The sequence below is a fragment of the Triticum urartu genome, chromosome 7A (genome assembly GCF_056163025.1).
Source record: "Triticum urartu cultivar PI428250 chromosome 7A, HENAU_Tu73, whole genome shotgun sequence".
NCBI lineage: Eukaryota > Viridiplantae > Streptophyta > Magnoliopsida > Poales > Poaceae > Triticum > Triticum urartu.
The window spans coordinates 10658592-10686354 of NC_141879.1; the positions used below are offsets into that span (position 1 = coordinate 10658592).

General features: G+C 46.0%; 4 protein-coding genes and 1 pseudogene across 7 annotated transcripts; 3 read left to right on the top strand and 2 right to left on the bottom strand.

Moving 5' to 3' along the window:
- Window positions 1–3073, top strand: part of LOC147956880 (uncharacterized) — a 56370-nt pseudogene extending 53297 nt beyond the window's left edge.
- Window positions 3074–10372: 7299 nt separating this feature from the next.
- MIND (septum site-determining protein (MIND)) lies at window positions 10373–12484 on the bottom strand. Of its 2 annotated transcripts, XM_087532756.1 has the most exons (3): window positions 11873–12484; window positions 10798–11028; window positions 10373–10713 (listed from the first exon to the last, which is right to left on the bottom strand). In XM_087532756.1, exons 1-3 carry the CDS (start codon window positions 12369–12371, stop codon window positions 10592–10594), a joined length of 852 nt encoding a protein of 283 aa, XP_087388882.1. In that variant the 5' UTR covers window positions 12372–12484; the 3' UTR covers window positions 10373–10591. The 2 variants fall into 2 exon arrangements, with proteins under 2 accessions (XP_087388882.1, XP_087388881.1); XM_087532755.1 differs by having other exon boundaries at window positions 10373–11028; window positions 11873–12483.
- Window positions 12485–12900: 416 nt separating this feature from the next.
- LOC147956881 (chorismate synthase) lies at window positions 12901–19356 on the bottom strand. 2 transcript variants are annotated; one of them, XM_087532753.1, is made up of 11 exons: window positions 19197–19356; window positions 18790–19065; window positions 18570–18671; window positions 18274–18473; window positions 17702–17883; window positions 17507–17612; window positions 17134–17423; window positions 16307–16678; window positions 15574–15658; window positions 13880–15361; window positions 12901–13411 (listed from the first exon to the last, which is right to left on the bottom strand). In XM_087532753.1, exons 2-11 carry the CDS (start codon window positions 18807–18809, stop codon window positions 13245–13247), a joined length of 3006 nt encoding a protein of 1001 aa, XP_087388879.1. In that variant the 5' UTR covers window positions 18810–19065; window positions 19197–19356; the 3' UTR covers window positions 12901–13244. The 2 variants fall into 2 exon arrangements, with proteins under 2 accessions (XP_087388879.1, XP_087388880.1); XM_087532754.1 differs by having other exon boundaries at window positions 18570–18668; window positions 19197–19355.
- A 185-nt stretch (window positions 19357–19541) lies between these two features.
- Window positions 19542–24059, top strand: LOC147956882 (protein REVEILLE 6-like). 2 transcript variants are annotated; one of them, XR_015609903.1, is made up of 9 exons: window positions 19542–19848; window positions 20653–20710; window positions 21051–21177; window positions 21263–21424; window positions 21517–21654; window positions 22299–22408; window positions 22836–22895; window positions 23486–23613; window positions 23698–24059. XR_015609903.1 is itself a non-coding variant. In XM_087532757.1 (8 exons), exons 1-8 carry the CDS (start codon window positions 19688–19690, stop codon window positions 23504–23506), a joined length of 837 nt encoding a protein of 278 aa, XP_087388883.1. In that variant the 5' UTR covers window positions 19543–19687; the 3' UTR covers window positions 23507–24059. The 2 variants fall into 2 exon arrangements, 1 of the variants encoding a protein (XP_087388883.1); XM_087532757.1 differs by having other exon boundaries at window positions 19543–19848; window positions 23486–24059.
- Window positions 24060–24213: 154 nt separating this feature from the next.
- LOC147956883 (guanine nucleotide-binding protein subunit gamma 3-like) lies at window positions 24214–26891 on the top strand. Its single transcript, XM_087532758.1, has 5 exons — window positions 24214–24829; window positions 25223–25275; window positions 25987–26031; window positions 26114–26167; window positions 26455–26891. Exons 1-5 carry the CDS (start codon window positions 24731–24733, stop codon window positions 26711–26713), a joined length of 510 nt encoding a protein of 169 aa, XP_087388884.1. The 5' UTR covers window positions 24214–24730; the 3' UTR covers window positions 26714–26891.
- The last annotated feature ends 872 nt before the right edge of the window (window positions 26892–27763 follow it).

Below are 27763 nucleotides of genomic sequence, written 5' to 3' on the forward strand. Positions count from 1 at the left end.
AGCGATAGGTGTCTGGGTATGCCTACGGATGTTGGCTAATCCAAGATGGGTACTTTTAAGTACCTAGGAGATCGAGTTTGGGAAAAGGTGAGAGGATGGATGGAGAAGCTCATGTAGATGGTTTTTAGTGAGTCATATACTACAAATGGTGCTAGATGACCATTTTTTCAAACATAGTATAGACAAAGACGCTCATTCATATGCACCTACACTTATTTCTATGAACGTATGCATATATACACCCTAACATTTTGAGTGAGAGACTGAGCCGACAAATCATCTTTGGGGTTGACAAAGTTGCCATAGACACCTTTGTAGTCGACGGGAACGTCTCCTCTGACAGAACACATAAAGCTAAAAGGTCTGAAACAAATCCAGAAAAAGGCAAGCACCAGTGTCAAGTCTAGGACCTGAACCCTAGTAGGCTGGGGATACCACTGTCCTCCTAACCATCCAATCACAGGTTGGTTTGATGCTAAATGACCATTTTGATAATAGTCCTAAGCTGAACACCAAGAATAAGAAAGGCAAATTTGAGTCCTCAAACACTCTTCCACTCTCTCCTTAGTTACCTGAACATAATACTCTTGTACTCTAGAATTCTCTATCAAGTTATTTGTTTGATTCTTATAATTTTAGATAATCGAGAAAGTTTCAATTTCTGTAGATATTTAAGGATACTATAAAGAAAGATTCATATGAACACAATACAATATATAATGAAGATTATAAATTAGTTTCCAAATTAATGTGATATTATCGGCTTCCTTAAACTTGTCCTGAAATTTGTTGTAACAAAAGATATAACAAAAAATTGCAGACTAAAAACGATTTGCAATATAATATTAATTAGTACAACAAAGTATATTTTATAATAAATATAATAGATACAAGTCAAGAATGCATTTTAATATCTATAAAGGTGTCATTTCATTACAATACTCTGGTTATATTTTAAAAATACTAGAAAATATAATATCAAAAGTTATATTAGAATAAAATGACTTGCATGTAGTTTGAATGTGAATCATTTCCAAATAAAAAAGTTCATTATAAATAATAGTGATTATTTTTAAAAATTTATTATAAAAAAAGATACATATGAATACAATACAATAGATGATGAAGAGCATAAATTAGTTTCCAAATTAATGTGATATTATTGGCCTCCTTAGACTTGTCCTGAAATTTGTTGTAACAAAAGATATAACAAAACATGGCAGACTAAAAACGATTTGCAACGTAATATTAATTAGTAGCAGAAAGTATATTTTTATAATAAATATAATAGATACATGTCGAGAATGCATTTTACTATTTATAAAGGTGTCATTTCATTACAATACTCTGGTTATATGTAAAAAGTATCAAAAGATAATATATCAAAAGTTGTACTAGAATAAAATGACTTGCATGTAGTTTGAATGTTAATCGTTTGTAAACAAAAAAATTCATTATAAATAGTAGTGATTATTTTTAAAAAATTGGTTCACTCCATGTCAAAACTTATATCCTCTTGGTTTAAATGATGATGTTATGTAGCGGCCATGTACTGAAATTTGTGCTCTGTTTTAACTAGTGGTTAATGTCAACTGCAACAAAATACTATTTTATATTTTTGGTGCTATATTTGTTCTCCATTTGGAATTAGATGCTACTCTTGTCAAGTGGAAGTACATACTGTTCTGAAATGGAAAAAGGTGGAACTAAATATTTTTCTGCTTCAGCATTCAGACTTTTCTCCTCTGAAATTGTCACAGAAACTTAACCGAATAATTTTTTGCTCCATTTTTCAGACTTGTCTATTGGAACTAGATATTGTTCTATAATTAGCACAAAATCTGCTGTCACATACCAATTGTCTACTATATATACTTGCATGCATCCGCAATCCGGCCATGGAAAGGGTCGGTCCCCAAGGTATGTCTTGCACCAATCACATTATCAGACTTCTGGAGAACGGATTCTTGGACAAAAGTAACTCAAAAAAAGAAATGGAATGGTCGGGCGGCGGGGTAGCCGCCGGCGCCGGCGACCGTCCGGGCGGTCGAGATCCAGGCAGCCAGGAGAGCACGTTTGAATCATCTATTGGGCCAGGTTGGGCCTGCGGTTGATGAGGCCGGTACGGAGTCGGATATGCCTAGGTATGTGGCCCAACATGCGACCCCCCGTACCGAACCTTTCCTACATGATCCCTGACCCATCGCGTGTTGTTCCTGTGGATGTATCGATCGTTCCGCCGCAGCAACAGACCGCTAGGGTTCGTCGTTCGACCACTCCTGGGTTTCCTAAGATGGGTGCCGGCCGCGCCGCTAGGGTAACCAGGCCGTCGGGTGACGCCATGGCGGGGCGTGGATTGCCGCCACCAAAGCATGGGGCCGCGCCCCCGGTACCTGTTCCAGCGCAAGCCAACTTGGCCGCGGCCCAAGGCTGGGCCATCGTGAAACAGCCGGCGCAGACCGGCCAGGCCGCCGGTCGAGGCGACGACTTTGCTGCCGGGCGGGACGACGCCCAGGCCGCCGGAAGGGACAGTGCCCAAGGTGCAGGACAGGGTGATGCTCTGGTTGCTCCAGTTGCCGGACGGGGCGGTGCCCTTGGTGCCGGGCGCGGCAATGGTCCTGCTGGCGGTGCCGGGCGGGGTAATGGCCCCGGTCGTGATGGCTATGGCGGTGGCGAGCGGAACTACGGTGGTGACGGTTTTCGTTACAATCGCTACGGACAGTGGGGTGATGATGGCTATGATGCGTACGGCGAGGGGATGCTCCGTGGCTCTTCGTCGGGCGGTGGATGAGGTTTTGGATGGTATAATGACGGCAGAGTAGGACGCGACTTTCAAGGTCCTCCCGACAATTTTGTCGAGGGGGTGGCCGGCCCAACAGACCGGCTTTAACCGGGGATCTCACCGTACATTCCGAGGTGGGCGAGGAGGGGGTCGACGTCCGCCTCCCCCGCGGCCTACTATTCATCATGTTGATACGACAGCAACGGCACAGGCTGAACCTATTGATACGGTGCAGACGGTCAAGACTGCTCTTCCGGAGGTGGCTGTAGAAACAGTCCAGGCCTTGGCAGATGTCAGTATTCCGGTCACTAGTACCGTGGTTGCTAAGGTCGACGACGAGGATTCTGATATGGGTCCGGACAAACGAAACGGGGAAAAGCTTTCAAAGTGGGCTATTAAGAAAAAGAAGCTTCCGTGCTATAGATGTGGCGAGCCGGGTCATTTTGCGGCAGAGTGTACCACCGAGTTATGTGATTATTGCTCCAGATCGCAGCATACAACCAGTGAGTGTCCGTTTCTTTCTGGCCCCAAGCTGGTGGTCAATATCTATGGGGTTTGCTGTGAGGAGCTCATGTTTTTTGAGTCACCAGAGGTGGCACTAGTGACGCATGTGCAAGAGAGTTCTTACCCCACGGTTGTCAAGGTGACCAATGGGACTTTAACTAAGGCACAGATTGTGCAACATTTGTAGGATTTAGTGCCAGGCAACCATCGGTGGGACCTTGTTAGGTTGGAGGCCCAGACTTACAAGGTTGAGTTTCCCACTAAGGAGGATCAGATGCATACCCTTAAGTATGGCATGTGCATAGTTCAGAGCACCAATGTTATCCTCGCTTTTGATGAGTGGAAGGAGAAGGAGCCTGAGGGTACACCTTTAGAGAAGGTCTGGGTTCGTTTCTATGGTGCACCTCACAAGTATATTAATCATTTCTTGATAGCTTGGAGTTTGGGTTCTATCATTGGTAAGACGGAACAGATTGACATGCCTTTTACTCGGGCACATGGAGGAGCGAGGTTACTAGTCAGTGTAGTCAGTCTGGAGTTCGTACCGGATGTTATCAAGTGGACGCGTGCCGGGGTTACCTATGTACTTGAGCTTGAGATTGAGGAAACACAGATACCGCAGGAGGGAGATGAGGTTCAGGGTATGGATACAACTGAGGGTGATGGTGCACCCGGGAATCAAGACAAGGGGTCGGAGAACACACCACGTGAACCGGCTAAGGGGCCACAATCACAGGGCACGGCAGATACATCCGCTAAGGAGGCGCCTCCCTCCACGACACCAATGACCTCACTTCGGTTTGGTTCTTTTGGAGCGTGGTCTACCCCCAGTCGGTTATGGAGCAACCGAGTTGAGGCGGATGATTCAGAGGAACTAGAGTTACCGGCAGCGACGCCCCCTACTGTTGGTTCATGTCCGTCACCGGGGTTTGATTCCGGACCACAACACTCGTCGAGCTGCGCGATACCGTTGGTGTGGGAGGGGGCGGTGTGCAGGAGGCCCGCGGTCCTAGCCCACCCCTAGCGGTTCCTACTCCTAGGGGGAGGGGCGCGGGTTGGAGGCCCGTGACGTCCTCTCCCCTCGGGCCAGTCCTAGGTGTCACGACCAGGAGCGCGGGCAGGAGGCCCGCAAATCTCCTTCTCCGACGTCATCTCCACGTCATGCTGACGGCTTGCGGGGGGGGGGGGGGGAATGAGACTGTTGAGCAGGTGGATCCACGGTCTCCTTCTCTAACTCCTACGACTGATGGTACCCGCTTGACCACGCCTTGCTCCTCTTCACCGACAATTAGGGAAGGCAGTCGGAGCGGGGACCACACGCCTCGGGAGAGGACTACAGAGGAGCTTGTGCTTTCGGTCGCATCTCTGATCCGGTCACGGCTGGCAGGCGGATCAGCAGTCCGATCCAGGGCCAGCCAGATGCGGATGACCTTCAGCTAGCGCGCGCCAAGAGGGCGGCCATGCTTCGTGATGTGGAAGCAACTACAGGTATGTCTTTCGATAAGAGTCGTTCAATTATGCATTTTACCGAGCATGAGATTATTGATAAAGCAAACGACTTAGGGGTTACTTTGGGTTCAACTGAAATAGAGATAGCGAAGTCTGTTAATGACATTTTAGATTTAGAAGTCAAGAGGGGTCTAAGAATATGGACATTGTAGAGCCCATGAGGGAGGGCGTTGTCCAGTATTATGTCGATCCTACGTTTCTGGAGGGTGCTGAGGAGAAGCCCAAGCGACCCTGGAAACGGAAAATTTATCCTACTTCGGCGGTGCGTAGAAGTGCTAGGGTCAAGCATAAAAAAAATCCACGATGACTTATGAAAGGAATCTTTGGGAATAGCAGAGGTCTAGCTGACTTGGCTAAACGAAGGTTCCTGGCTGAGACAACGGTAGAGCAACATTTAGACTTTATTGTGCTTTTGGAAACTAGACGAGATAACTTCACCTCACAGTTCCTTGGAACTCTTTCCGGTGGAATTGATTTTGATTGGCATGTCTTACCTCCTAGAGGAAGATCTGGTGGGATCTTGCTAGGGGTTCGGTGTGCAACACTCGAGGTGCTTAACGTGGTTAGGAGAGATTTTACGGTCAAATTCAGGTGAGATCCAAATTGGATGGATTCCAATGGTCTCTTGTGGCTGTATATGGAGCAACACAAGCCGAATTCAAACCATATTGTTTAGCTGAGTTGGTGTGGAGTTGTGGCGATGAATCCTTGCCAATCCTAGTCGGTGGGGACTTTAATATAATTCGGAGGAGAGAGGAAAAAAACAATGACAATTTTGATGGACGATGGTCTATGATGTTCAACATGATTATCGAGAGTCTTGATTTGAGAGAAATTGAGCTCACCGGTAGACAATTTACTTGGGCCAATTCGTTGCCCATTCCGACTTATGATAAGTTGGATAGGGTACTCGCCAGTGTGGAATGGGAACAAAAGTACCCTTTAGTATCGGTTCATGCGATGCATAGAGGGATCTCAGATCATACACCTCTTCTTGTAGGCTCGGGAGAGGCTGCCCATGTCGCAAATAAGAACGTTTTTTCTTTCGAACTAGGTTGGTTCGAGAAAGAAAACTTTCTGGAGATCATTGCACGCGAATGGGCAAAACCTGTTAGCGGTAGAACTAGCATTGAGAGGTGGCAAAATAAGATCAGACATCTGAGACATTTTTTGCGAGGTTGGGCCAGAAATGAGAGTGGGATATACAAGCAAGAGAAAGAACGCCTTACTCATTTAATTGAGACTTTAGATTTAAAAGCTGAAAGTAATCCCCTTACGATTACTGAGCAACACTCCAAGTCTGAAGCTGAGCAAGGCTTACGTGCGCTTCTTAGAGAAGAAGAGCTCAAGTGGGCACTGCGCGCTAAAGTGCTTAAGGTTGTCTAAGGGGACGATAATACACAATTCTTCCATATGGTTGCGAATGGTAAACATAGGAAGAAGAAAATCATACAGCTCGAACAGGACGAGGGGATAATTCTAGGGCATGAGAATTTGAAAGCGTATATCTCTAATTACTATAAACAACTTTTTGGGCATCCGGAAGCAAGCACGGTGGCCCTAGATGAATCTATTTTTGGAGATATACCTCAACTTTAGGTAGAGGAGAATGATATTCTATCTGCACCATTTACTGAGAAGGAGGTTTTGAATGCCATCTCACAAATGAAACCTAATAAAGCACCGGGACCAGATGGGTTTCCAGCTGAATTCTATAAGAAATGTTGGCATATTATTAAGAATGATCTTATGCCTATGTTTCATGACTCCTTTAGTGGCCATCTCGAGCTGTTTCATCTTAATTTTGGCCTGATTACGCTGCTATCCAAAAAATAATGCATATGATAAAGTTAAATGGCCCTTCCTTCAGCAGGCAATGCGCATGAAAGGATTTAGTGAGGCTTGGTGGAACCAAGTGGGTTCTCAAGTCCAGAATGGTAGTGTCGGAATCAAGATTAATGATGATATCGGTCATTACTTCCAGACACATAAGGGTTTGAGACAAGGCAATTCCATGTCTCATCTCTTATTTAATATAGTGGCCGATATGTTGGCCATTCTTATTGGCAGAGCCAAACAACATGGTCAGGTAGAGGGTTTAGTTCCTCATCTGGTCAATGGAGGAGTCTCTATCTTGCAGTATGCTGACGACACCATCTTATTCATGGAACATGATGATGTCTACTACACAACCTTCTTCTTGTAGACGTTGTTGGGCCTCCAAATGCAGAGGTTTGTAGGACAGTGGCCAATTTCCCTCAAGTGGATGACCTAAAGTTTATCAATCCGTAGGAGGCGTAGGATGAAGATGGTCCCTCTCAATCAAACCTGCAACCAAATAACAAAGAGTCTCTTGTGTCCCCAACACACCCAATACAATGGTAAATTGTATAGGTGCACTAGTTCGGCGAAGAGATGGTGATACAAGTGGTATATGGATGGTAGATAATAGTTTTTGTAATCTGAAAATATAAAAACAGCAAGGCAACGAATGATAAAAGTGAGCGTAAACGGTATTGCAATGCGTTGAAACAAGGCCCAGGGTTCATACTTTCACTAGTGCAAGTCCTCTCAACAATAATAACATAATTGGATCATATAACTATCCCTGAACATGCAACAAAGAGTCACTCCAAAGTCACTAATAGCGGAGAACAAACGAAGAGATTATGGTAGGGTACGAAACCACCTCAAAGTTATTCTTTCCAATCAATCCGTTGGGCTATTCCTATGAGTGTCACAAACAGCCCTAGGGTTCGTACTAGAATAACACCTTAAGACATAAATCAACCAAAACCCTAATGTCACCTAGATACTCCAATGTCACCTCAAGTATCCGTGGGTATGATTATACGATATGCATCACACAATCTCAGATTCATCTATTCAACCAACACATAGGACCTCAAAGAGTGCCCCAAAGTTTCTACCGGAGAATCACGACGAAAACGTGTGCCAACCCCTATGCATAGGTTCATGGGCGGAACCCGCAAGTTGATCACCAAAACATACATCAAGTGAATCACGTGATATCCCATTGTCACCACAGATACGCACGGCAAGACATACATCAAGTGTTCTCAAATCTTTAAAGACTCAATCCGATAAGATAACTTCAAAGAGAAAACTCAATCCATTACAAGAGAGTAGAGGGGGGAGAAAACATCATAGGATCCAAATATAATAGCAAAGCTCACGATACATCAAGATCGTATCACCTCAAGAACACGAGAGAGAGAGAGAGATCAAACACATAGCTACTGGTACATACCCTCAGCCCCGAGGGAGAACTACTCCCTCCTCATCATGGAGAGCACCGGGATGATGAAGATGGCCACTGGAGAGGGATTCCTCCCTCCGGCAGGGAGCCGGAATGGGTCAAGATTGGCTTTCGGTGGCTACAGAGACTTCTGGCGGCGGAACTCCCGATCTATTGTGCTCCCGGATGTTTTTAGGGTATATGGAGATATATAGGCGGAAGAAGTACGTCAAGGGAGCCACAAGGGGCCCATTTATGAACTTTTAAACTTGTGAACAAAATTCGAAAAACCAGGAACATTTATGAACTTTTGAACAATTTTAGAAACCCTGAACAAAATAGAACGAATATTTTTGAAACTTTAGGATTTTTTTAAAATTGGTAACATTTTTTATTTATGAGAAAATTTGTAAAGAAAATATTTTGAAACCCTAGAACTAAATTTGGGAAAAGCAAACATTTTTTAAAATATGTGTACATTTTTTTAAAATAAAGAACTTTTTTTAATTTTGAACAAAAATTAAAAAGGAACATTTTTTGAAAAGCGTGAACATTTTTTGAATTTAGGTACAATATTTGAAAACGAGAACATGTTGTGAAGTTTTGAACTAACTATGAGCAACACAAACATTTTTCAAAAAAAAAGAGAACTTGAAAAAATGAAAATGAAAATAGAAGAAAAAGTAAAAAAAAGGAAATGAAAAAAACAGGTTCAGGAATCTCCTAGAAGGTTCCATAATCGGAAAAACCCGGCTCGGAACCACCTAGAAACTTCACAAAACCAGAAGCGCTGAAACCTTTAATGAGCCGGCCCATCCCGAATGCTCGTTGATCTTCCCTGTGCGTTGCTCCGCAACTTGCGGGAGCCACTAGTTAACGAGCGCTCCTTCGAGAGCCTCGCATTGATCAGCGCCATTTGGCGCGCTCTCAGCCATTCGCCACGTGTCGCCTTCTGCGCACTCCCTCTGAATTTTATTTTTTTTAATTTTTCATACGCGTTTTCGGCTATTTAAACGGGGTTTTCCGGGTTTTTTCGACGTTTTGGTTTTCCACCGGTCTTCCTTAGCTTTTCGACAAAAAAACAATTGAAAAAAAATTGCATGAAAAAACGTGTTTTTTTTCCTTTTGCGAGAGTCACGGTTTTCCTTCCACGAGAGGCATGGTTTTTGCTTTCATGACAGTCACGGCCGTGCCTCTCGGAAACGGAAAAACGCATTTTTTTTCTTTCGCGGGAGTCATGGTTTTGCTTCCGTGAGAGGCACGGTTGTACTTTCGCGAGATTCACGGTCGTACTTTCGTTTTATCTTTTTTTTCCTTTCATGAGAGTCACGGTTTTGCTTCCGCGAGAGGCACGGTTGTGATTTCGTGAGAGGTACGGGCGTGCCTATTTCGGAAAGGAAAAAATCCGTGCTCCCGGTTCGGTTTTTCCGTCCGGTTTTTCCGTGAAAAAATTGTTCGTCAAAAGTCAAAACCTATTAACATGGGATCTAATTTTGAAGATCTCGACGCGACGAATCCAACAGTGAAAACGGTTTAAGATTTAAACGCGCGATTTGAAAGATAAAACGTTCTTAATAAACGGATCTACGAAAAAAGAGAAAATTCCCGGGTTGCAACAAGTGGCGCGCTGCATGTGCGCCATTTGTTGCAACCTAGGAAGTTGAAGATCTTTGCAACGAGTACTCATCAACTAGCGATTTCGGCAACTTGCCGCAGCGAGCGGCAAATAGGAAAACACCCACAACGACGGATCGACTGGACTCATTCCCGTAACGGACTGTAGTTAGCAAATTGGTAACTGGGCTAAGAGAAAAGGCCCAAATAACTAGAGGGCTCAGTTATTTCTTCTGGAGTAGCTGCCACAGTAGGCCCATAAAAAAACTGCGTTAAAGAACAAAACTGACAGCACATCTAACGGCCAGAAGTTGCTCAAAAAAAAAATTCTAACGGCCAGATCACGTGAACAGACGGTCGTGAGGGGCTGGGTTTAGGTTCGGTTTTACTGTCCTATAAATTCCTATATATTGTTGCATGCCCTGACGCACCATGATGTTTATTCTTTTTAGAATGCAACAAATTTGCCCACAATGCAACAAATTAGAACTAAACATTTCAAACAAATGCCAAGAAAAAGGAACAAAGAAATATTGTTCTAACGGCTTGCAATGGGTGTGTTCCTGGAAGGGATAAAAGGAGCAATGCCCCTGGCTCTGCTCCTCTTCTCTCCCATCTCCTCTGGATGTCAGTTCAACAATCAAAATTAAGCCATGAACAACAACACTCCAACAAGATGAGCTCACTGCAACAGCAAGAAGCAATCAACCACAAAACTACATACATTTACTCTGCTAATGTTCGGCGTAAATTTGGAAGAACAAAGAAAAGACCGTCTGTCTCTGTGGAATCAAGCACACCGAATGAATCGTGCTACGCTAGCAAAAACAAGAGCAAAACAAACCGAAAAACGACTAAGCAGCTCCAAATCGCAGCTCTATACACACCACGCACGTCACCGGCTGCTCGGTTCAGCTCAGGCTTCACCCGCCGAAGAACGAGAAGAAGCCGCCCTTCTTCTTGGGCCGCTCCTGCTCCTCGACCATGACGGCCGTCATCGCGTCCCGCTCCACCAGACGCCACGTCGCCTGCTCCAGGGCGAGGCCTGCAGGCGTGGGCGGGTCCGTCAGCACCAACGGCACGCCCCTGTTTGTGCTGCGGATTACCTCTGAATCTTCTGGCACCACACCTAGCAGAGGTAACCCGAGCATTTCTTGCACGTCGAGCGCTGACATCATGTCCTCCCCCCTCACCAGGTCCGGCCGCACTCTGTTCACGATGATCTTGATGTCCTTGATGCCGTCACACTCCAGCAGCCCCGCGACGCGGTCTGCATCACGGAGTGCCGTGATGTCAGGAGTGGTGACAAGCACTGCCTCTTCTGCAGGGGCGATGGCTGTGACAAACCCAGCATCAACACCTACAAGGCAAAAACCCAAGATAAGCAGTGTAAAGATGAGCGGTTCAGCCTTTCAGGCAACTGCATGAAACAGGGTTGAATGCAAACTGCAGAGGCTGGGAAGGAATCAGACTTCTTGTAGAACTGTTACTGATGATGCAAATTATACTACAGAATCATGCAAATGTTCACTGCTACTCCCTCCGTTCCAAATTACTCGTCGTGGTTTTAGTTTAATTTGAACTAAAACCACGACGAGTAATTTGGAACGGAGGGAGTACATTACAGATACATGATCCTACTAGCCACCAGGCAGTTTGTTAAAACGGCGGGGACAAGTTCAAGCAGTGAAACTTGAATAATGCTGCTTGAGAACAGCAGTAAGAAAATGCAAAACTAAGATACACTGTTGTAAGAATAACCCGATAAATGGCTCAAATCTGACAAATCCAGATACCATCCCCATACCGGCCAAGTGCACACGCATCATGAAACAATCAGAGATTCAGAACAAGTCCTGGCTCTGAAATCCTTATGATCTAGGGAGGGGTGAACAAACAGCAGTAGCTGCATTCCTCAAGCAAATCAAGGGGCACAGAACACTGACAATCAACCATACTGGTTATTACACGATGCTGTCCATTTCATAAGAGTAATCGGTACTAGAGTGTAGAGGTATTACGGTATAATCATACGATTAATCAACTGAACTACACTAGAGAATATCATGGGTAATGGATTCATGGTAGAATCATACTGATAAGATTGTGTTGAACAAATGAGCTAATTGCAATTTTGACTCATCAGGGCGATGCAAATGCGGAATTCACGCGAGCAAAAAATGCGGCGAGCGGCGAGGCCGGACCTGCAGGGCAGTCGATGAGGATGAAGGCGGGCGGGTCGGCGCCGCGGCGGAGGGCGTCGGCGACCCAGGTGAGGGTCTTGGAGCCGAAGGCGAGGGGCAGCTTGGAGCGGGGCTTGGAGAGGCAGAGCAGGTGGAGGCCCCGGAGGGAGCGGTGGCGGACGAGGGCCTGGTCGAGGCGGCAGTCGCCGGCGAGCACGTCGGCGGCGGTCAGGTTCACCCGGTTCTCCAGCCCCAGCAGCAGGTCGAGGTTCCGGAGGCCCGCGTCGGCGTCCACGGCCACCACGGGGAGCCCCAGCCGCGCCAGGGAGGCGGCCAGGTTGGCCGTGGTGGTGGTCTTCCCCACGCCGCCCTTGCCCGAGGTCACCACAACCACCCGCGGCGTCGGGCCCGACAGCTCCGGCGCCGTGCGCCCCCCGCCGCCGTTGTGGCGCGCGGAGGCCCGCGCCGGAGCGGGCAAGGGGGGCCGTGGCGGCAGCAGGAGCCGCGGCGCGAACGCCATTGGGCGCGGCGGCTAGGGTTTCGGGAGGATCTCACGAGGAGGCGGGGGTGGCGGCTGCGCCCATGGCTGATGGGAACCAACACTAGACTCCAACACAGTGCCGCTGCTTCAGAGTTCAGACTAGCAAAAAACAAATTCCCATTTTACCCTCACAAAAACAAGGTTAAAATGGCACTGCTTTTTTTCTTTGTTATAAGCTACATAAAATTTGTCCTTTAAGATTGATCTAAATGTACACAATTTGGTTTTGTGATGATCAACTTTTAACTTCATGTCACAGATTTCCGCAAGCATTTTACCCCAACCAACTAATAACACCATCAAGTTCAGCATGAGGTGCATTTCTCCCACTTTATTGGGCTAAAAAATACAGTATTGTCCAAGGCTGACATCCATCGATATATTGGTCTTTTTAATTTATTTTTTGGATTTTAACTTTGTGTCACAGCCTTTTATCCCGGTTGATGTGAATGGTTAGTTTTTCCTCAAAAAAGAAAGAAAAACATCAGGGGGACCAAATGCAAATATGTTATTGTTAATCTGGTCCTTTTTTTTAGTATTTATACAAAAATGAAAAACAAATAGTCAGACACAGACACAGACACAGGTACAGATGTGGCTGCTACAATGACAGCACCCAATGTATCCTCCCTCGCTCCCTCCCTCACCAGATCATCATCAGCAACCCATCCAACCATTTCAGACACAAAGTACTACATACATGGCGCACGCCGGCACCAGCGACACTTCCTCCCCGACGAGCTATCTTATCTTGTAGCAACCGCAAACGCTAGCGCAAGTTCATGGACACAGAACATGGTGGTTTGTTTGGGTAACAGGGAATGGCGACGACAGGCACAACAGAGACGTTCTTCATCTGTATCTCAGGTTCATGTCCAGCTCAGGCCCGTACATGCTGCCACCAGGCACAGGACCGGCCATGGCTGGATGTATCTGCTTTGATCTTGCTGTGAGCTCCATCTGCATCAACCTCTCAAAGGCGTCTGGGTGGTTGCCTCGCACCTCTGGACCCGATGGACCTACATAAAGAAAACAGAGTTCGATCATAATAAATTCAGGATAAAACTGAACGGTTTGGATGTCACGTGTCTGCTAATTCAAACTGGAAAAACAAGAAACCATTTCCCTGAAATCAGGGAGAAACAAGGAGATAGTAAACTACCTTTAACTTTGAGTATAAATGATTGTCTTTTCATGTTTTAACAGTAAATGAAGTTCCGATGAAAGATCATAACCACCAAAAGGATGTAGAATTCAACTCCAATCAACCAATTCAGATTGGTAAAATGTCAGGCACAACTTGAATGAGTGGGTTTTGTGGAATGTAATACTAAGAGAAGTCAGATTTTGGAACTAAACAGATCGTTCTTGTCTTAGTCACCAACAGCAGGCCAGAGCCTCTCTGCCATCAAAACTTTGAAACAAACCAAACAGTGACGGAATAAACTGCAACACAAAGTACAAAATGAACTTGTACAGACTCTTACCTGGCGGCATCAGTCCAAAGTCTCCATAGCTGGGCTGGCGAGGGTGCATATGGAAATTATTTACATTGTTCATCTCAGGTCTATAACCAGCCGCCTGATGCACAGGCTGAGATGGCAGAACACCTCTTGGCAAGCCTTCTGCTGGAAAACTCCCACTCATGCGCTGCAGCATAAGATGATGGGCAGCAGGATCTACATGAGGGACCCCTGGAGCATTTAGTGTGTGTTGCATAGGATTCATGTTAGGTGGGAAGGAACGGCGGGGATCATGCCGTATCGCTTGTGGCATGTCAAATGGGGCTTGATGACTCCTATTACCAACGTGATCCAGCATCGGACGAGGAGCCAGTGCAGGTTGCCTACCACCCTGTAGAAGATGGTAAAGATTCTGGGACTCAACCTGATAACGCTGTTCATGGGAACGAGGCCCCAGAGCATCAGGACCAAGTACTTGAGCAGGTTCTACATCACCAGGCACAAGGCTTTGAAGCTTATAGTTAAGATCATCAACTGCCTTCTCCGGTAATTGCACCTCCACCCTACCGGATCTCAGTGATGGCAACATATCAGGCTTTCGAACACCGAAAGAGTCATTCATTGTAAACAAACTGTCTTCCTCAGGCAGATTAATTTCCAACCCATTCTTGTCAAAGCTGGTACCCTGACTTGGACCACTGAATGATGTATTCCTGTACTCTATTCCAGTTCTTGGTTCTTTAAAAGGATCTCCACCTTCATTGCTGTTGAAGGGCAGAGCCTCTTCACCAGGGTAGTATCCTTCATGACTAGATGCAGATCCCCGAATAGAAACTGGTGCATCCTTGGAATGGAGCTCGTTCATAAATGCAGCCCCGAATAATGCTTCCAAGGTCACGCTCTTCCCTGAAGCAGGAACAGTTTCAGTTTTGTTAATCGGAACAGTTTCAGTTTTGTTACTCGGAACAGTTCCATATATACCACCATTGGCCATGGCATTTACATCAGAACTCTGTGGTTCATCAGCTGATCCTATGTGGAAACCAAACGGAGATGATCCCTTGCTATCTGTTCCCTTCTGTAATAATGAAAGAAGATGGTGTGATGCATGATTGTCTACAGCTACTTTCTGCTTGGTGGCTGGCTCATCCAAAACAGCCTGATGCCTCTGTACAGCACTCTTCTGAGTAGAACCACTGTTGCTAGCAACCTGTGCCAGCATCGCCTGCTCAAGATCCTCACATGTCATCATAACTGGAGCTGGTGGCTCTGGGATACCAGCATGCCTGTACTGTTCCTGGATACCACCAGCAGGTGCAGATGGAAATGGTAGTAGCCTTGATGAAGCATCGAATTTATCAGTAGTTAATTTTGATGATAAATTCTGATGAATAGCACCGTCAGACAAAGTTGGACCAGGAACTATGTTTTGTTGGCCTGGTTTGTCATTGTTCACAATCATGGAGAGCAGGCTCTTTGATGGTAAGTCCTCTGAAGGTTTTGAATCTACAGTATATGCAAATACAAAAAATCATCAAAAGAACCTTGTAAAATAAAAGGAGAAGTGTAAAGATGTCTTTTAACCTAAATTTACTTTGCATACTGGAAAGAGGGATATGCATACAAAATTTATTTCTGTTAGGAAATTTCCGTGGCATGACGATTCTACTTCTATTGACTGACACATAGCATATGACACAATTATGAAACAGGATTACCTTCATCACGAAACCAGCGAGCAAATTTGGATGATTCTGGTACAGAAGAGGCCATCATATCAGCACCCGTATTCAGCTGTTGACTCTGAAAAAAGACAGCGGAGACAGAATAAACACACGGCAGTTAATAGATATATCTGAATGCCCAACAAATCTGTACTTCCTTCTTACTGGAGAACCTTGCAGCAACGTGGCAATAACCAGGAATATTTTCACTTCTGCACTGTGATCACCAAATGCTACTTTTAAGCACGAGCGCATAACAGGTTAAGTTATGGGTATGATGCCATCTAAAGAAGTAAAAGGGCTAAGAAGTTTATATCACCATCAGCTATCAACGTTCAAGACTACATGTAGATGACTTACATGATTTGATAGAAAATATCTCAGCAGCCATTCATCCCCAGAAACAAAAATTGTTGAATTGGCACAGAAAAAGATGATCATATTTGAGTAAGACCCATTGGGATTTTATGACGACATGAACAGCATAAAACCGTCATAACATCAGATATAAAATTACAGAGGTGCAAATTCAGTCAACAGCACATTTACATTCAGAGAATAAGGTTGGTCCATGTCACAGCTCATAACCGTACAAAATGGTCTTAATTTTGTAATATGTGAGTATTTAATGCTTATATGCAGAGATGACAGAGATCCACATGAGACAACCGCACATGTCGGAACGTAAGAGTGAGCACAACAAAATAAGGATTAGTTGGCATAGTACCTCAACATATGTCGGTAAATTGCCACTGCCTTTTGACAATGCGTTGCCAAAGAACTCTTCCAAGATTGAGATTGAATTGTCCTTCCCAACTGAACCACCATTTTTTGACATGCCCTGTTTCTCAATGGAGTATTTATCATCCATTGCATCAGCTTCCCACTCCTCAGTTCCTTTCAGAATTTTAGGAACAAATTCAGTTGAAGAGCGAACGCCTCCAGATGGAAGTGTGTGCTTTTGATGTACACCAATGTTGTCAGAAATGCCCTTCTTTTTGTTGCTTGCAGTGATGTCTGTTGCTGACTGGTTTCCCTCTACTTGGCTACTAAATTGCACAATAGTCGGTAACTTATCCTCTCTAGCAGGAATGTGAGCCTAAAAAAGAGCAAAACACAACTGAGAAACAGTATGGCATTGGCAGATAGTATATTGTTAACATGTTCTGCTACAGAGATGGCAACTAGAATCCCAAGAGTGATATTCCCTTTATACTGATGAACACATCAATCTAGTAATTGCAGAAATCAGAACAATATCTCATAGTGCATGAGTATCATAAACTATAAAGTAACTGCTTTTCACCTGGTATTACACACTCATGTCAGTAAAAGATAAACAGATGAACCCATTAGACATGAGTAAAAACTGTCAGCAATAGTAAAAAGATTTTGACCAATTTTGATCACAGAGAAGATGTGATGGTTCAGTAAACTAATTTTTAATACCAGATCTTGTTAGCAACTACATGGTACAGAGCTGTTACTTAGATGATGATTGCATGCATTTGCTGGCATCTAACTATATTACTGAAACAATGTCAAGCTGTGCACCTTTGGTTCAAGTGCAATGTTGGACGACTGGGACTGAACCTTTTTCTCCACAACTGCATTTGAGAAACCAGGCGGGACAAGTGGCCTCGCCGCAGGAGCTGGTAGAACTGAAGATGTTTTAGTGGTATCTTGATGAACTGAGGGCACTATTCCATCTGGCTTCCCACTGTTAGTTGCGGAACCTAAGTTTTCAGTAGAATTCTGTAACATCGTCATGATATCATCACCAGGACCACTCTTCTTTTCTTGCAGAGATTTATGTTGCTCTTTCCTCATCAATTCAAATGATGCTGCACAGAAGGGCAGCATCAGATATTGTAGATGACTACAGCAGAAACAACATACATTATACGTGGCAGTAATAAATACTGACCCCTTCGTTTCTTTTCTTCTTCTGCTCTATCATCATTTGAGCATTCAAAAGACCCAAATGTTTCATCATTCATTGAGTCAACATCTTTTCGTGAAAGAGGTCCAGCCTGTCATTGGTGTGTAATGTATTCACTAAACAATTGCAGTTGATCTACAATATAAAGAAGGATGGAGAGACACGCGTGGAAGCTCAGACCTTGTAAGGGCGTGGTGGCTGATAGCGCTCAGCTGTCCTGTTTGGCTGAGGCGCATTCCCACGATCCTTGGCCGCCAGCGGCCCTGCATATCCTGATGGTCTAGGGAATCCACCGCTTCCCAGTAGGCCATCATGTTCTACTTTTTGCCAAGTGCGCTTGTATTGGGTTCCATTATGCCTATCTGCAGACATAAAAAGAATACCACAGCAGATAAGAAGAATGCCAGTTGACATGTCTACTAAAGTAATAAGTGTGTAAGTTAGGATGCACAGGAAAGAAAATTAGTATATAAACAGTATGACAATGTAATTAATTGACTTCATCTGTTTACTATTATTAGCGACACCGACAGACAAACAAGCACAAACTAGCACATCAGGTTTCCTTTTTGAGACACAGAGTAAAAAGCTCCTGATACGCAACAAAATATCATTTATTTCACCAACGGAGTGGTCATATCGAAAAGGGTAACGTAACAACTATTAGCTAATTCTTCTTTCACATGTTCCCAGAGCTAAAAGGAAAGCAAGTACTGACAGCAAACACTTGCCCGAAAAGAACGCATGCTTACCCTGTGTCAGCGAGTCGCGGTCAGGAAAGTCCCCTTCCCGGTCACTCGACCCCGTCGAGCGAGTGTCCCACCTTCCGCCGGAGCTCCCGCCACGCGACGAGTAAGTGTAACCCCCGGAACCGTCGGACCTTCCCAGGGGCGTCGTGTACTGGCCCCTGTTGCCCCTCTCGTACGCCACCGACGACGCCTCCTGCAGCTCACTGCTCAAAGACAGAGATAAAAGGTTGTCGCCACCTGAACGCCGCAGACAAATGAAAGAAGTTACACAAACAAGGAGGGCAAAGCGACAGGCGTACTTGAGGAGCGACAGGTTGACGCCGGGGGGCAGATTCTTGCAGCGGTCAGACTCGCCGATCGAGATGAGGAACTCCCTCGAGTAGACCGTCCTCATGTTCCTGCTGGCACAGACAGACAAACACGCAATCGGTGCAGCGGATCAGCAAATCAGATGAAGGGGAGTCTCTAGCACCCTGGCAGCAACAGACAACGCAGGGCATAGTGATGAGTGGTGCTCACTTGGGGGCCTCGGAGCTCATCGCCAACAGCAACAGCAACAGCAACAGCAACACCTCTAGGCTCTAGGGGCTAGGCTAAAATCTCTGTCAGCAGCAGTAGCAAATAATTAACCGGGGCGAGAGGGAGGGAGGCGGTGGTCGGGCTCAAGCCGCGGCCGCCATCCTAGGTCGAATGAAATCTAGCTCATCCCACGCCGCGCGCCGAAACCCAGCCTCCCCTCCGTCGCCGGGGGCGAGAAGAACCCGCCCCGGACGGTGGCCGCCGGGAATCCTCCTCCTGCAGCACGCGAAACCCGCATCAGGACCCACGGGCGGAGCTAGCCGGGGGAAAAACAAACGGGGAACCGCGATTCAGAGGCGAATCTGGGCGGGGGAGGCCCGGAGCGGCGTGAGCCGGGCCCTGCGCACCTGGGTTTTCCGGGGATCCGCGGCCGGCGACGCGTCGGAGACGGCGGCGGCGGGGGCGGATTTGGGTGCTCCGATTGGCCGGGGTCGGGGGGAGGGGGAGGGAGATCGGACGGGGATGATGATGGCGAGGAAGAGAGAGAGGGAGGAAGCTAACAGGAGGAGGGGAGGAGAGAGAAAACATTTTGGAGAAGGGGGGCGGCACATTTCGCGTCCAGCCCCTCCGTGCTCCGCGTATTTGCAATTTGGTCCCTGGGGACGTGGGCCCGGGGCGTCGGTGGGAGCGGGGGGAACTCGTGGCCAGGAGCGGCCGGGCTCCCCGCCGCGTCACCGTCCTCGTCTCGCCTACCTTGAGCACGCGCGGGGAGGGCTCTGCTGCTGGCCACAGAGTTGCATTCCATTCCATTCCATTCCTCATCAGCAGACTCAGACTAGAGAGAGAGAGAGAGACTGAGATCGGATCAGAGAGGGAGAGAGGATCTGAGGCGTGGGTGATGGCGGCGGTGATGGAGTCGGCGGTGGCGGGCGTGGGCGGCGGAGGTGGCGCGGAGGAGGGGGCGGAGGCGGGGAGGGTGAGGAAGCCCTACACCATCACCAAGTCGCGGGAGAGCTGGACCGACCCGGAGCACGACAAGTTCATCGAAGCGCTCCTCCTGTAAGCAACCGCCTCCACCCCACCCTTCCCTTGGTCTCGGCCCAGACCTCATGCCGTCTCGTGTTCTCTGCTGGTTAGGGGCCCAACTTAGGTCCGGCTGGTCAGAGTTCGTCGGCTCGCCGGCGTGCTAGATCGCCGGGTTTAGCCTTGGATCCCGCCCGCCCGCCCGCCGGCCGGTCTAGAGGCTGGAGTAGAACATCTGGCAGCTGCCTGCCTAGTTGATTTCGATTTGGACCGCAGGCTGTACTAGACGCCTGGTCTCAAGTCTGAACTGAATGAATCCCCATGGAACTTGGCAGCTGGGAGTAGGGTCTACTTATTGGAATACGTGGTTAACTGCTAATGGTGTCGATCGATGCTATGCTCGATGCGGTGCCGGCGTCGCAAATCATCCATCCATCCGTTACCAGCAAACCATGGGCCATTTTACATTTGATTTTTCACCATTTTTTTCACCAGTTAATCATATTGCCCTGCACTACTTCCCTCTGTTAAGCCCTTCTGGCCGAGCGGCGTCGACACCATCGTCCATCTGCCTGAGCAACTTAACACTGAGATTTCATTTAGCCTGTCGCATGGGTTCAGATAAATATGTGGACAGCACAAGAGTGTCTTGTTACTACTCCCTCCGTTCCAAAATAGATGATCCAACTTTGTACTAACTTTGTATTAAAGTTGAGTCATCTATTTTGGAACGGAGGGAGTAGTACCTTAGGCCGTCTACTTCTCGAGAGGCTCTCTGTGTATTGTCTGTCTATCCTCGTTAGTTACATGTATCTCTTTGTTTGTGTTTCTGCATAACAGGTTCGATCGCGATTGGAGAAAGATTGAGGCGTTTGTTGGCTCCAAGACAGTGATACAGGTATATACTGTATATGTGCCCTCTTCTGCGTTCACCTTCTGCTTCTGTTTAGCTCTTTAGTTGGTTATCATCTCACAAAATATGCTTACTCGTTTGGCTTGCCAACCAATATTTTATACTAGCTCCCCTCAAAAAAAATATTTATACTAGCTGATATACATTTTCCAGGTCTGTTTGATTGCAGTCTTCTATCTGCTTCTTCTCTGAGCGTGATCATTATAAGTTTATTATAGCTTTCCCACTCTCGACCTGTTCCAATAAGTAGATGCACTTGCTCCTTTCTAACATGTTTGTGCCTGGCAAACTGTGGGGTGATCTAAAACAACAGTTCTGTTGACAGATCAGGAGCCATGCACAGAAGTACTTTCTGAAGGTTCAAAAGAATGGAACAGGTGAGCATCTGCCACCACCTAGGCCCAAGAGGAAGGCGGCACACCCGTACCCACATAATAAAGCCTCGAAAAAGGGTAAGCATTTCTCATCCCTCATCTGACTAACCTGAATAACTTACAATGAAAAAGGGTCTAATATGATGTCTTGGAGCTCCTGCAGCCCCTGAAGTTGACTTACCACAACAGCCTCCTCATGTCGTGGAGCAAGGATGTGCTATACCTATGGATGCACCTACTGTCGCTACAAACTCAAGTGCAAACGACACATTTCCTTCCTGGGACGATGTTCTTACCCAGCCTTATAGCCCAAGACATACACAAGGTTTACAATTGGTGTTAACTACCGCATATTCTGTCTATGGTCAATATTTTTACAAGGTACCACTAACTTCTTCGTTCTTATTAAACTGACAGATTTAGGCGCTGCGAATAATAGCTCTAGTAGCATAGAGTGCCAATCTGGAACTTGGGCAACTTCTGATGCGATTGAGCAAGAAACTTGGCCAACTTCCGACGCGATTGAGCAAGAGATTGTACTTCCAGCACTGCATGGTGAGCTTCTCTTTGTACATCATACATCTATACAGTTTGTTAACATGCTGGAGACTCTTGTGGACATCTATACATTTTTTTAATAAATTCACAACCCTATGGAATATGGTGGCAACTGTTGTGGCTATAGTAAGGTTCATCTGGTTATATTAGATGTAAACTGGAATGCATGATACGTGCAAATTCTGTTCCACTTGTTGAAGTGCTGATCAATCGGTCACATTCATTTAATTCTATTCCACTTGTTAAAGTGCATGATATGATATGTGCAAATTCTATTCCACATATCTGGCAGATATGCATGATATGAGAGTACACTAACAAGGCTAGTTTAACTACCATTCATTATATTTTGAACCTTTTAGTCTGTGGTGTCAATCTGTGTGTTTTCCCCTGTTTAACTCTGTTGGAGCTTTCTGCATTTGGCTTACCTTCATTCTGTCCTTCAAATTTTGTGAATTTGCCGTAATGCTCTTGATGCCTGGATGATAAATGATGCACCCTGTTACAATGTGAAAATGTAATGATGTGCAGTATTTCATATTACCCTTTGATGGCCTTGATATTAATTAATGTGTTTACCATTTTGGTTTATCAGTTCCCAGTCTGACATTCGTTTTCTACTTATTCTGGTTAACTTGCAGCCATGCCAGACTTTGCTCAAGTATACAACTTTCTTGGGGGCGTATTTGATCCAGATACAACAGGACATTTGCAGAAGTTGAGAGAGATGGATCCTATAGATGCTGAAACGGTATGCCATTTGCTAATCTCCCCTCTATAATTGATTCATCTGCCCTGCTATAAAGCTATTAATTTCTGCAAGCATGAAGGCCAGGTCATTTTGTTTGCATTGTTTAGTAACTGACATCCCAGTTACTCGCAAGCTGCTATGTCAGTACCTTGATTCAGTCAGTGTGATATAAAAACCTATGAAACTATTCCGGACAGGTGGATTCTGGGGTGAAGTTTAATTACTCATTGTTGCACATTGCTCCTTATCAAGGATATTTAGTTGTTGTAATTCTTATATACGTTACTTATGTGTTCGCAGCAAATGCAAATGCAGATGCTTACTTTGTTCATTCTTTTGCAAGTCGAAATGTACTGTCAGGGATTCACTTTTATTACCTAATAACTTCTACTCACTTACAATGATCTTTTTATGGGCTAATCTCCAGGTACTACAACTGATGAAAAATCTATCGGTAAACCTGTCTGGCCCGGACTTTGAGACACATGTAAGGACTTAAATTATTTTTTCTTGCACACCATCTGCTTAATATTTACTCTGTGATCCAACATATTTGTCTACGTACTGTAAACAAAGTAGCTGATACTACTGTAGAACAGAAGTAGCCTGCGCTATCGTCAAACAGTTCTCGAATTGTTTTCCATGCCGACATCCCCATTAATGTCACAACTATTCTGTTCAACTAATTATTTTAGCATGACAATTTTGTTTAATTAAATCTGCCGCAACTTGTAGCACTAATCCATTAGCTCCGAAGATTCTTTTTGTGACTGTTCTGAACTGAAATTAACACGGAACAGTTATGGTCCACTCCATGCTGCACAATAATTGAATTATTGCTATCTTGTTATGTACTCCATCCATCCCATAATATAAGAGTTTTTTTTACACTAGTGTAGTGTCAAAAACGCTCTTATATTATGGGACAGAGGGAGTAAAATAGAAGTAAATGGCAGGATGGTGTTTTTCTTGCTAGGTGCTTTGTCAGGAATGAAGCATATAGTATATAATATTGTGTTTCATGAGATCATTTCATGTTCCCTAATCTGTTGCAATCCATCTTTCTTGGAAATCCAGCTGAGCATACAGCATCCCTGACTGCTGCAGAGGAGGCTGCTCTCGTCGCACGGTGCCGGCAAGGGCCAAGCCAGGCACGAGAGTGTAGGAGATCCGGGGTCTACTCAGATTGTTCACGTTCCATTCATGTAATCTCTAGTCACCCTCTTCGTGAGCACGGATCCGTGCTCACGACATCGCTAATTTCGATAAGCGCATGGGCCGCTCTGCAGGGTAAAGGAGCAAATGAGGGGAGAGGACAGTACATTGTTGTTAGAGGTGCGACATGTTGCAGCATCGCTTGTTGTCAGAGGTGCAACATGTTGCTGCATCACCGCGTGCCTATGTTTGTAAATAGTTCTTCGAGATGTTTTCGGGCTCTTAGATGTGGGAACTTATATCTATCTGTCGATGAGGCTTTGTGGCATGTATAGTCAGGGCATGGTTGCGCATGTTGTTTCGGAGAGGGAGGAGGGGAAAGTGTTATTACCCACGAAGAAATACCGTTCTTGTGTGTAATTCTTTGTTTGGAGATGATTTTGTAAGTCTATTATCGTCATCGTCATGAGGGGATTTGGGCTATGTATGCAGTGAACTCTTTTCGCCTCGTCGTCTACTAGCTAGTTCGTGTTGTTAAATAGTTGATTATGTTTTTTCAAACAAATAATGATACTCAAATCATCAATCAGCTAGTAACATTTTGCAAAATTGCCTTGATTTTTAATCCCAAAAAATGGACTTGACTAGCTACTTCAGAAAAGAACAAAATGCTATTAGCAATATTTTTGTTTTAGAATGAAGTCATTTTTTTTCTTTTTGAGACAAGAATGGAGTCAATGGAAGGAGAGAAGAAGTGCTGGTCCTGGTAGGCCCGCCACGATCCAGCCGGCCCAGCAGCCTTGCTTAACCCTACCCGCCACCTACCACCTACCCCAGTGGCCAGCCCTATAGACGACTTCCTGTCTCCTTCCGGCGGCCACCTCCGTCCGTCTCTCTCCCCCTCTCCGCCGCCGCCGCCGCCGCCCGGCCTCTAAACCCCCTTGGTCCTCCCCCCAGCCCCCACACCGGCGGCGTGATCTGCTCTGGTCTGCTAGATTGATCGCCCATTCATTCCATTGATGACGCTCTCTGGCTCCCCGCACTCCCCGCCGCCGTCCACCAGCCGCCCCCCGCTCCTCTCCTGGCCTAGCTAGCCAGCCAGCCGGCGCGAGCGACCCCTCCATCCACCACCGTCCAGCTAGCTAGCTAGCTCCTTCGAGGCCGGCAATGGCGGCGCCCAGGCCCAAGTCCCCGCTCGACCCCTGCGGCCGCCACCGCCTGCAGCTCGCCGTCGACGCGCTCCACCGCCAGATCAGCTTCCTCGAGGTAACTAAGCTCCTAATCCCGACTGACTCGCACAATATACCCTGTAAAGATGATGCTCTGCTGTTACTCTGTTATCACGCAAGAAAAATTACTGACTAGCAGTTGAGCATACACAAATGATCACCATTTCTTTACAGGTGTCTAGGCTCTAGAGTCTGTTACCAGCACACAGTTTAGTTGTCACTTCCAACTTCTAAGTCAATTCCAAGTGTTCCTTTCTGCTACTACTGCTACTAGATTCTTAGTGTTAAAATATCCCAGACAGCAACCTGAAAAGTTGACACATGCCCTTTTCTCCCTGTACTATATTGCTAGTTGCTAGCTAGTAGCTACTGCTTTTTTTCAGTAAAAAATAATTTCTCTGGAATTCAAGAAACTATTCTTATGTGCCAGGGGGAGATCAATTCCATTGAAGGGCTCCATGCTGCCTCCATATGCTGCAAAGAGTAAGCTGCTGTGTTTGTTCAGTTCTTATATCAGTTTTGTTTTTGAAATTTAAGAGATAAGGTAGGGAACGAAAACAAGAAATAGTTCTCCGGCTGCAAGAATGGAGAACAATCCATTACAAGTGAGCCCATGTTTGAATAAAGTCGTACAGATGCGTGCAACACATCTACATGGATGTGTGAAGGCAACACAGGTTTTAGTTAAAACCTCTAAATGGAGGTTTCACATTTTAGCCAAGAAATGTCGCTCTCAGTGGAAACTTGTACAATACATTGCTATCTACTACCATGGGCTTCCACACCAATGATTGAAAATAGTATACACTTACAACTGAACATTATGCAAATCTGGTAGCAATAGTTTGGGAGGTTTGATTACTTGGAATTTGATTAGGATGATTGATTGTATTTAGATATATGAATATGTTTTGGAACTGGACTTCAATTATATATGGTTGCGTTGTACAGGCAGTGCTTTTATTTTCATCTCCAGTCTCAGTGCCACTGATTACTTTATTCTTCTTCATAAATGAATATCAGGGTAAGTTACAAACGTAGCAGTCAGATCATTTGTGCAAAAGGCAAAAATATGTAATTCTTCTTCATATGTCAATCAGTTCACACATTGTGCCAGTTTTAAGTTAATTTTCTTCTTGTTCATGACAAATGGAGGTGATTGATCGTCGTTTGCCCCTTTGATAAAATTTGCAGGGTCGATGAGTTCATAGGAAAGAATGCCGATCCATTCATAACGATGTATGGATTTTCAGGTTGAGAAATTGTCATGGCCTACAAGATATCTTTGTTCTTACTAGTATCTCTCTTTACAAGCTTGCAGTTCATCTGAGAAGGGAAACGCCGAGCAATCTCATCCCTTCCCAAAGAAGATCCGGTAATCATTTTCTTCCCGCAGATCTTAATATATGTTGATGGGTCACTGGAAAGAAAATGCTGCCAGATCAACCCAAGCTGATTCAAATTGTTGTACTAAACTTCACATGTTTATATTTAAAGCATTTAGAAGTTTGAAATATTGCTAGTTTTCCCATTTTTACATCTGCACTCTGCAAACCTTGACAATTATGAATCAGCCAGTAATTCGTGCATCGATTTGAACTCGTTTTTCATCAGTCATTGTAATGAACTGACTGAGGGGGATGTTAATGTCTGTGTCTGCAGAACCCGGTGGGCGTGTTTGAGCTGCTTCCCGTGGATCTGCGGCGGTGGGTGCTCCGCCGTCCAGCTCAAGGGGCCGAGCTGCTGCTGCGGATGCCCCCGGTGCTGCGCGGGGAGCGGGGGCTGCAGCGGCGGACCCTCGTGTGGCTGCTCATGCTCCTGCGCCGGTTGCTCCTCATCTTGCGCGTGCCCTGCCTGTGCCGGCTGTGGCACCGTGTGCTGCGGCGGCGTCCCTCGCCCTCGCTGCTGCCTGTGTTCATGAGGCGCCGAATTGAGATTTTTCTTCTTCATTGTTCTTGCTGTGTGCGTTGCCTGTAGGCCCAGTCTCAGGCTCAGCTGGTGTTTTTGACGGGCATGATCATGTCGTATTTCTGGCTCAGTTGGCGCTGTGGATTTGCGTTTTACTTGCCACGGAGATGGATCACTTGTGCTTTCGTTCTTGCTATAGTCTCCTACGTTTTAATTAAAGCTTTAGAGATAACTGCAGAATGAACTGTTTTTCTCACTGATGATGGTTAGGGTGTATTACCCGGTTAGAGCATCTCTAGCTGATCCCGTAAAAAAGGCCTTGGCCCTTATAATAACTGCGGTTTTTGGTTTTTGTCAGAAAAAAAAATGACCCAAGCAGATCCTGCATTTTGCCAAACTGTAAATCTTTTTCCAGCTCCCCCTATGAGCCCAACTGCCTAATATCTTCAGTTTTTGAGGCCATTTTTCAGCGTCCACTAAACTAGAAAATGGTTAGCGGGAGGGAATTTTGGGGGGGGGGGGGGGGGGGGGGGGGGGGGGGGGGGGATTCGCTGGCCCCGTCCGTCCATAAGGTCGACAAACAGGATCAAGCCGACATGTGGCGCCTCGCCGTGGCCCGGTGGCCGGCGAACACGGCAGCGCGCCCAAAGTGGATGGCATGGATGGCATCGTCATACACCATGGAGGGCCATTGCACGAGGCGGCCAATGTCATACACCATGGAGGGCCATTGCACGAGGCGGCCAATGTGCATCCCGAGGTCATCGGCACCTCGCGCTCGTCGGGCCATGAGTCGCTCGCCACCATGGCCATGGCGGCGGCCGATGTCGATGCCATCACGCCCCTCGCACTCGACGTGGGCTGCCAAGGAGCCTCTCGGCACCGTTGCCATGGCGGTGGTCAGGACCCAATTGTAACCTACATTTTGCTTTTAGGGGGCTTTATGCTAATATTTGGGACCCTGTTGTCAATTGAACTAGTGATAAGTGGGCTTCTACATCTGACCTGAAACGATTTTTACAGGATTTGTTCTGCAGAACACACATCATACTGTTACAGTATA